This window comes from Condylura cristata, unplaced genomic scaffold, assembly GCF_000260355.1.
Source record: "Condylura cristata isolate star-nosed mole 26May11 unplaced genomic scaffold, ConCri1.0 scaffold00024, whole genome shotgun sequence".
Lineage (NCBI taxonomy): Eukaryota > Metazoa > Chordata > Mammalia > Eulipotyphla > Talpidae > Condylura > Condylura cristata.
Genome location: NW_004567125.1, coordinates 6,025,369 through 6,034,917, shown reverse-complemented (window position 1 = coordinate 6,034,917; position 9,549 = coordinate 6,025,369). Strand labels below are relative to the sequence as shown.

Below are 9,549 nucleotides of genomic sequence, written 5' to 3'. Positions count from 1 at the left end.
AGCCTCTGGCTACCGTGAAGACCTGGTGTCCCAGAGTAATCTATACACATCCCTGCTTGTGTCTGATCCTCATATATGCCCTATAGCCTGGCTCATTTTACATGCAGGAGCCTGAAGAGCAAGCTAAGGCTCATTTCTAGACAGCGAACCCACACCTGTCTAAAAGGGGATGGAAACATGCCTGCCTTGTTTACAGAACAGCACAGAGCTTAGTCAACACCTGAATCCAAGATCCCCATACCTTTGCCCCACCCCCAGTGTATGATACCTGAGGTTTGGGTTGCCACACTGCTTAAAATGGAGTGGGAAGTTTCGCTTACAACTCAAGCCACAATATGAACTTATGGGAGGGGTGATGAGGGAGCTCCACCTTACCAAAAATTTTGATACACAATTTGACAGTAAAAGGGGAAAGGTTATAAACCTCTTGGCGGTGGGTGGGGCCTGTCCCCCAGGCATTGTCCATCTGTGGAGCGGGGAAGGTGACTCAGTTAAAGCCCTTGGTGGCTTTCACCAACATCTGGAGGAGGCATCAGGGCCTTGGGTGTGGATTCCATATGTGCTTCAAATTGGCTAAATATGGCACCTATGTTTGTACTTTTCAGAGGCACATCGTCAGGATGAATTGTTAATTTAGGCAGGGCCTCTCTGCCCTTGCCTTTCCAAGTCTGTTAGTGTCTTTGTAAACAAGTAGATGTTTGTTTATAACTTGTGTGTGTCTCATTTAACTGCCCCACCTTTTCATTGGTCAGGATCATTACAGTCAATACCAATACATATGATATGTAATGACAATACATATGACATGTATAACACATTTTTTGGTTATTCTCATCAATTTTGAGACTTGTTTAAGATTTTGGAGTTTGGGGATACACATTTTATTAAGGAGTAGCTGGCCTCAGGTTACTTGCAAGAGTTATCAATTGTAAATATTGAATACATTTCATTTGACACAAGAAAGCACTGTGTAGAATTGCTGTGTGAGAAGCATCTGTATGGTAAATCAGTGTCTGTGGTTCGTTCACTGCTCTTATGACTGGACTAGGGATTCATGTTTGCAATTTATTTTCTCAGTTCATGGCCACTTAATCCCAGACTCTCAGCTTTTCAGATTGAAGTCATAATAGTCTCTTTGTACTGGGTTACCACTGCTCTGGAAAGTGTCTTAGAGGGGACCCCCAAAGTTTGTTGCTTGACTATTTTGTAATAACCTTCACATTTGAAGATCCATCTATAACTGCTTTTGCTTGATTTGGTAACAGATGATTCTATTTATGTAACTGTGACATCCTTAACTATTTCTCCTCTCATCCCAAGTCCAGTGATAAGTCCCTTTTTAAAATAGTTTCAGCTGGGCCTCCCTGGTGGCACAAAGGGTTAAGCCTCAGCACTATGACTTCAGTAGCCACTGCAACCTGAATTTGATCTCTGCCCAGGGAGCTGACCCACATGGCACAGCAGACCTCACCTGTCTTACCTGCTGCCCCCCTCAAGCAGTGTATTTCAATAGATCTGCCTGTTCTGCTCCTCACTCTGCCTCTGGTGAATTCTCTCACCCCCTCCCCCAACTTTGGTCTATACCCCCATTCTTGTATGCATAAATAAAAAAAATCTTTAAAAAACAAATATTTTTAAACTTTTATGAAACCATGAAGGTGTTAAGGAACTTAGTGCCCAAATCATAGGTTAACTCATGCTGTCAGGTTGAAGCTACAGAGTGGGTTAAAACAGTATGGTTATTGCTTGTAAGTACCACCACAGACCATAGAATACATGACACCCAGGAACAACTATGAGAGGCTGGAGGGGATCTGTGCAGACCAGAAACAGTTGCACACCAGCAGCCTTCAGTACAAAGGCTGGGAAGCTCTGGCTCAGCAGACAGACTATTACACCATCAATTTTGAAAATGTCAATCATATTTTCTCACGTCTGATGGCATGGGTCTTGCTATCACTGCAGACATTTATTCCACATCTACTAGGTCTAAAGCATGGTGGGGTACACAGACTGACTAATCTCTGGCCCTGAAGAAGCTCACAAAGTAATAGGCTGACTCTTTTAACACAAGGGAGGACCAAAATGAGGTCTGAGAGGGAAACTCAAAGTGGCACTGGGAGTCCAGTTTCACAGCTTGGGCAAATTTTATGTGGACCCAAAAGTAGCTTACAGAAAAAAACAAAACTATGCTAATAGAAGTGTTAATTCTGAAGTGTGATGTTGACCAAATATAAAACATACGTTGTAAATAAAAAAAAGCAAAACAGCAATCCTTAAAAGAATCCAATATAACTGGGGTAATGGGAAAATTATCGTAAGTCAGATGTTTAACTACATTTGAGCAATGTAATTAAAGTAAGGCAAAACCCTTGTTTTTTGTAGGTTTAGAAGCATGAGTCAGATGTCATCACCATGTGACATTTCTTAAAGTTCCAGCTTTTTAGAAGATACAAAGTCAGAAAATTGAAGTCAATGCTGTCTTTACCTCAACATGCAGTTATTGATCCTTTTTAGTAGCCGACTTTCAACCTGAAACACTGCTTTAACTGTAAGTTGGAAAGAAACTAAAAATGTAAACTAAATTGGTCAAGCAAGAACATTTCTTCTAATATTATGAGGAAAGATTTGGGCTTTGTAATTTCATTTGAAGGCACGTTAAAAGGGAACATTTTCGAGAGCTTGTATTAACGATTTTGTGTACTTATAAAACCAATCAGGGCCTCTTTAAGAACACTTGGCTACAGTTAAAAACTTCTATCCATTAAATAATCTGTATGTTTATCTTTAGTGAAACCTTAATTCTAGAATATATCTTTTGAGGATCGATTTTTAAAAACTTGTACTTAGTCCATTTAAGTGTTTAAATATGAAAAGAATTCATTACATCCCAAATAACATTAGCTAAGATTGATCAGGTGTTTATATCACAACAGGTCCTAGTTTAAGACCTTTTCTCTTAGCCCACTGTGCCCAAAACTCCCCAACCCTACCAAACTAAGAGGCATAGAAAAGAAAAAGAACACGGTAGCTGTTTAGAAACACAAGGGTTTAATAAAAATAAAGAATGGCTTTATTGATTACATATAATTTCAGCTATATTAATATATATTATAAATTTTGGGAATTAGAAACACATGACTATATATTTTTTTAACTGAGAACCACCTAGGTTATGGCAGCATTTCAATGAAAATGACTAAGTCCTGCCCAGTATCTATATAATCTATTTTTTTACAGGAAGTCCTCATCCAAGCTTTCTACTATTAGGCCATGACAGTTACCCTATAAACAACTTTCATTAAGTAGAAATAAGACATAGTTTTCTTTTCCAGCAAAAACTCCCTTTGTCATACAGACATATCCTCCCCAAATTAATGATAAGCTACCAAATTTAACTTTTTATACACAAGAGTTGCCTGAGGTACCTTTCACTATGGAAAGCTACAAAGGCATAGGACATAGCAGCAAAATCTTGATTTTTTCATTTTTGCCTAGAATCCCAATTTGTAAAGAAAACCAAACTGCTCCCACATCATAATACTTATTTACTGGAAAATGTTAACTAGTTTGAGTAAATATTTGGCAGACAACAGAAAAAAGGATTGTGGGAAATGAAAATGCTTTAGTGTTGTAAAGCTGATGAGACTGATGAATGTCATTCAAATTTTTCATCTCCTTCTTCCACATCTTTCAAACTGAGTACTTCCAAAGAACCTTTGCCTTTTGTCTCCTTTTTTATTAGTTCATCAATTTCTCTGAAGCAGCCTGGGTCAATCAGACACACCTGAAACATTTAACACAGTTATTTACCACATAAAGATGAACAGAGTATCTTTAACTCTCTCTATGATAAACACACAATATTTCATGCATGCTACACATAGATTGTGTGACAAGGCATTACCATCCCCATTTAAAAACTCTGCCAGATTTCTCACCTATAAAAATGAAGAGGTTGGACTGGAAGACTACAGTCCTTTTCATACTAAAAGTTCTTTAATATGTTCAAATAATGTTTGGCATTATATTTTGCAGTTCTCTTCTTATTCACCTTAAGCAAAAACGCTTAAGGTCTAGTCTATTTAGAAACCTAAAGTCTTGAGAAGATTTTAGAACTTTAAGGAGCATCAGATGAGCTATTGCACATCTGCAGTGGAAACTCAAAAATTCTCTAGAGCTCTTATTTGCTAAAGCAGCTGAAAAGTCTGAAGCTATAACTTTGCAGAGAACTAAAATTATACTGAAGATGTAGGGTGAGGACCCAAAGATATGACTCACTGTTAAAACAGTTTCTCCCACATAAAATGAACATGCCCAACAGTTCGATGAATAATTTTAACTAAAAAACAAAAAAATCCTAAGTGTTCTTACCTACAACACTTCTACTTGGTTTTTGACACTTTTTTTTTTTTTTTTTTAAAAGATTTATCCACTGATACATATAGAACTGGGGTACCAACCTGAGGTGCAGGGGCAGTGAGAGGATTCACCAGAGACAGAGTGGGGAGCAGAACAGGCAGATCGACAAAGTACACTGTGGAGGGGAGCAGTGGGCGAGACAGCAGAGGTCTGCTACGCCATGTGGGTCACCTCCGTGGCAGGGGATTGAACTGGCACTGAAGTGGCTGTGGCCAGCTTGCAGTGTGCTTTAACCCGCTGCACCACCAGGGAGGGCCTGGGTTTTGACAGTTTTACCCAACTCTAGGTAACATGTTTCTGGAACCCTCTTAATGTTCACACCTTCTTAATGTTTCTAACTAGGAAATCAACTATTCTGTTAATGCACAGACAAAGATAAAAGAATGTAACTGTAAGAAATCTTACAATTTCTAACTGTTGGTTGTAGTCTTCACTTTCTATAACCTTGATCAGTGGTTTCAGCTTTTCTTTCAGTTTCTTCCCTTCATTCGTTGGAAGAATGAACCGAAGTCTCATGTGAGCACGTTCTATTTTCATTTTCTCTTTTAATTGCTTTATCACTTCCAAAGCCTATCAAGACAAAATTGAGAAAGTGTCTGTAATTTTTTGTAGCTTCCGTTGCATTATTTCATAGAGTATTCAAAACCAAGCAGTTTCCAGCTTGCTGGATTACCAATGGTTTTTTAGGTATGACATGAAAAGCATAAATAACTATAGAAAAAAATAAATTTGACTCAAGATTAAAAATTTTTGCTTCAAAAACTATTAAAAAAATGAAAAGGCAATCCATAGAGAGAAATTTAATAAGGCACAACCATCCAGAATACATAAAGAACTCTTTCAACTCAATAATGAAGAAGCAATTTGAATAGTGATTTTCCCAAGACAGAGAAAAAGGTCAATTAAGCGCATGAGAATATGTTCAAATCATGAGTCAATACAGAAGTGCACATCAAAACCAGAATGACAGCTCCAGAATGTCTATAATCAAAAGAGTACACAATAGCAAATACTGTCAATAAAGAGGAGTTGGAATCTTGTACGCTGACTGTAAGAACGTAAAATACTCTGGCTGTTTTAGAAAAAAAGTCTTGGCAGCTCCTCAGAAGTTTAGATGTAGTGTTACTACATGATCTAGCAATTTCACTCCTGGGTATAGAAGAACATACATCCACATGAAAACTTGTAATGAATTCTATAGCAGCATTAGTCATAACAGTTAGAAAGTGGCAACACCCAATGCCCATCAACTAATGAATAAGCAAATATTACCTTTCTATGCAATTGGCTATTATTCAGTCATAAAAGGAATGAAGTACAGGTACATGCTAAAACATGGATGAACCTTGAAAAGAATACATACTGTAGGGTTCCACTTACATGAATGTACACAGTAGGTAAGTTCATAGAGCTAGGATGTTCATTTGTTGCAAACCTTGTTGCCAAGGGTTTATAAGAGTGGGGACCGAGGAGTGACTGCTAGTGGGTATGAGGTTTCATTTTTGGGTTGACAAAAATGTTCTCAAAGTAGGTCACAGGGAATGTAGCAACCTTTCTGAATATGAGTTATTCATTTTAAGAGGTTAGCTTTTTTTTTTTTAAAGATTTATTTATTGAATCATACAGAACTGGGCATAGGCCAGAGGTACAGGGGGCGGCGAGAGGATTTGCCAGAAACAGAGTGGGAAGCAGAACAGAGCAGGCAGATCGACCAAGTACACTGCTGAGGGGAGCAGAGGGTGGGCCAGTGGAGGCCTGCCGTGCCATGTGGCTCACCTCAAGGGCAGGTGAGGATCATGTTGAAGTGGCTTTAATGTCTTAGTGCTGTGCTTTAACCCGCTGTGCCACCAGGGAGGGCCCATTAAGAGGTTACCTTTTATGGCATGTGAATTATGTATATTTAAAAAAAGCCTACAATGAGGAATAAAAATGACTTTAAAGTTTTAGGGCTCTCCCTGGTGGCACAGTGGGTTAAAGCACCACACCATGAGGCTCACAGAAGCCACTGCAACACAAGTTCGATCCCCAGCCAGGGAGCTGACCCTTATGGCACGGCAGACCTCTCCGGACCTGCCCACTGCTCTCCTCAGCACTGTATTGCAGTAGATCTTCCTGTTTTGTTCCCTACTCTATCTCTGGTGAATCCTCTCACTCACTACTCCTCTGGCCTGTACCCCAGTTTTGTAAGCATAAATAAATGGGACGTAGGATAGAGGTGCAGAATGGTAAGGCGATTCATCAGACAGTGGTGAGTATAGGCAGATCCACTGAAATACACTCTGAGGAGAGCAGCAGGTGAGACAGGAGAGGTCTGTTGTGTTATGTGGGTAAGTTGTGATGCAGTGGCTGTGGATAGCTTCATAATGCAGAGACTGAACGCCTTGTGATACTAGGAAGGGACTCAAATTTTGAAAATGAGACTTCTAGTATATTTGTGTTTAGTGAAAAAAAAAATTGTTATTAGTCTCTACAACCCCTTCCTCCCACCACTCTCCCCAAACCTTCCTGTCCACTTACTTACAGATAGTATTATTAGAAACTAATGATTTCTTCAGAGAAAAATAATTTTCATGGATGCTTTTTGATGATGTTAAAAGCCACCTACCTGCTGTTTGGTACTCCTGTTGGTTTTGACTGAATAGTGGATGTCCTTCATGGCCCTCTCGATAAGGATAACAGTGTATGGTCTTTTTGTTTCTGGGTTCACACATTTATCAGCCACAATAGTTGCAATGTCTCTAAACATCTGCTCCAGCTGTGTGTGTCGTTCTTTATCTGATACTTGAACCTCTCCTTTAGTCAAAATCTGAAAAATACAACAAATTTAAGAAGGCAATAGCTCTATTATCCACTATTTGTAACTAACTGTAACAATTATTAACTGGGGAGAAATTATATTTCATCTCAGTTATTGGACATGGTAATGATCTGAGTTATTTAAAGGATACACTAGATTATCTTTTGCTTGAAAATCTCACTTATTTAGGACTGGGTGGTGAAAGGGGATGGGCAATCTTAGCAAAATGTCTAAAGGCTAAAATATTTGTCATATTTTCAGGTATAGTACTATAACAAGACAAAATAAGCAGTTTAGTTGAAAAGGAATTTCTGGAAGCTATGACAAAAAAAATCTGTGTTTTCAGTTATTAAAGTGATGATGTGCAGATCAAGTTATTGCATGTTAACTGTCCATGCCAATACTTTAGAGTTTAACATACCTTATAAGTACTTCACAAATGGATATTGGGTGAATTATGTTGCAACTCTTAGAACCCACCTGTTTACAGATTTCAGTCTGGTCATCTGTTCCAAATGCACTGATGAGATCTTCCTTCTTTGCAACCTGACCTTTAGAAACATTTACAAACACAGAGTGGGTCTGTAGAACTTCGTCAAGGTCTTTTTCCCTTGTGAGAGCAGGAGAGAAAGTGCTAAATGAATACACTTGTAACTTGGAAATCAATCCACAAAACGGTAACGACATAAGGAAGAGAAAACAACAGGTACTCCTAAATAACTTTCAGTGCAGAGAGAACACTTTCAAAACCCAGAATTCCATTTGTATTTGCATCTACTCGTCAGAGAAACACGTCATGGGAGTAAGCATGAATCACTGGGCGGTGGGGATGACAGGCTTCTGCCACCGGTCCCTAGATGGCGCCAGTGAAGACATTATACACTTGGGTGAAACGCCTAGGCTTAGTTGACATTGCATGGGTTATAACTACGAAAGTATTTGGAATAACAAACCCTTGGCTTGTATCATTCTGGCAAAAGGAACATAATTATGGGGGTTTCTCGCTGTAGCTTTTATGACACCAACCAGACAAATCCGACCAAACCAAACTAAAAACGAACTCATGGTTTAGGCGATAAGCTCGGTAGAGAAAGCGATTTCTCACACTCGCAGCGGGATTAAGTTTTCCATCCCTTCCCCGACAAGGTTGTCCCATTTATTCCACGACCAAAGTAGGCCCTTTGGAGGCTATCAGTTTCAGGCAGGGCTCGGAGGGAGAGGGTCACTTACACGCCACTCCGCCAGCCGACAACTTTGTTTTTGTAGCAGGCGATTTCGAAGCGCTTCCCGCCGCGTTTCATCCGTACCACCGCCACATTGGTCAGGCGGATCTGGTTGGTGGGGGTGAAGATCGACATCGCCGCTGCTCTCAAATCTGGATTAGGTGATGTAAGGCAGAGCCGCGCCGCCGGCCTGAGAGCCGCCCGTCCTAGCTGTTAATCACCCGGCGGCGCGCGGCGGAGCAGAGGGCGCGGCGCAGCCACTAAGTTTGCCGGCCAGGCGCCACAATACACCGGGCTGACTTACTGCGCGCACGTCAGGTGTTGCGGCAACTGGGCGCGGACGAGCGCGGCGTCTACGACATCGGCCCGCGTCGGAAATAGAGGCGCCCTCCTTTGACGTATTAGACTTTCGCCGAGGGCAAAAAGGCTCTGATTGGCTGATGGGGTTGGTGTTTGGTGGTTTCGGTGAAAACACAGGGTCTCGTTCCCCGCTACACCCATCGTAACCTTTTATTGTGGAAAAATCTTAACATAAAAAAGCATGGGGAAAAAGTGTAAGGAGTGAGCTGTCCCCCTCACTCCGCTTCAGTAATTATCAACATCTGCCTGTCTTGTTCATGTCCCCTTATTTTTTGGTTGGAGTATCTTAAAGCAAATCATTAAGGTAGTTAGCCGTGAATACTTAAGTCTATACTCCTGACAGGTACAACCAAGACTAACCATAATTGCCTAATATAATTTGATAGTCAAATCAAATTTCCCCTCAATAATGCCTTCATGCTCTGGCTGTGCTTGACTTGAGCCTCAAACAGCTCCACTGATTTCACACGTGGTTGATGGCGTCCCTTCGTCCTTCTCACCTTCCCCGCTTTCCCTCCTTTCCCACAAGCCAAACAGGTTCAGCCAGCGCCACTCTTCCTCCCAGCCTCATCCTCCTCTCTGCTAATTCGGAAGCGCTCGGGCTCCTTTGCCGGGTTCGGGGCGGTGCTTCCCCCCTCTTTCCAAACCCTTTCCCCTCCGAGCCAATCGGGTTAGGGCCGAGAGTGCTCCGGCTTCCTGTCTTAGGACCCCGGGAGGTGTTTTCCTCTGAGCCCGCCCCTTCCTCTC

At 41.0% G+C, this 9,549-nt stretch overlaps 1 protein-coding gene across 1 annotated transcript; it reads right to left on the bottom strand.

The window, feature by feature from the left end:
• Positions 1–3,493: 3,493 nt before the first annotated feature.
• SBDS (Shwachman-Bodian-Diamond syndrome) lies at positions 3,494–8,785 on the bottom strand. The gene is made up of 5 exons (XM_004688319.2): positions 8,450–8,785; positions 7,700–7,829; positions 7,028–7,228; positions 4,828–4,992; positions 3,494–3,787 (listed from the first exon to the last, which is right to left on the bottom strand). Exons 1-5 carry the CDS (start codon positions 8,575–8,577, stop codon positions 3,659–3,661), a joined length of 753 nt encoding a protein of 250 aa, XP_004688376.1. The 5' UTR covers positions 8,578–8,785; the 3' UTR covers positions 3,494–3,658.
• Between the last annotated feature and the right edge of the window lie 764 nt (positions 8,786–9,549).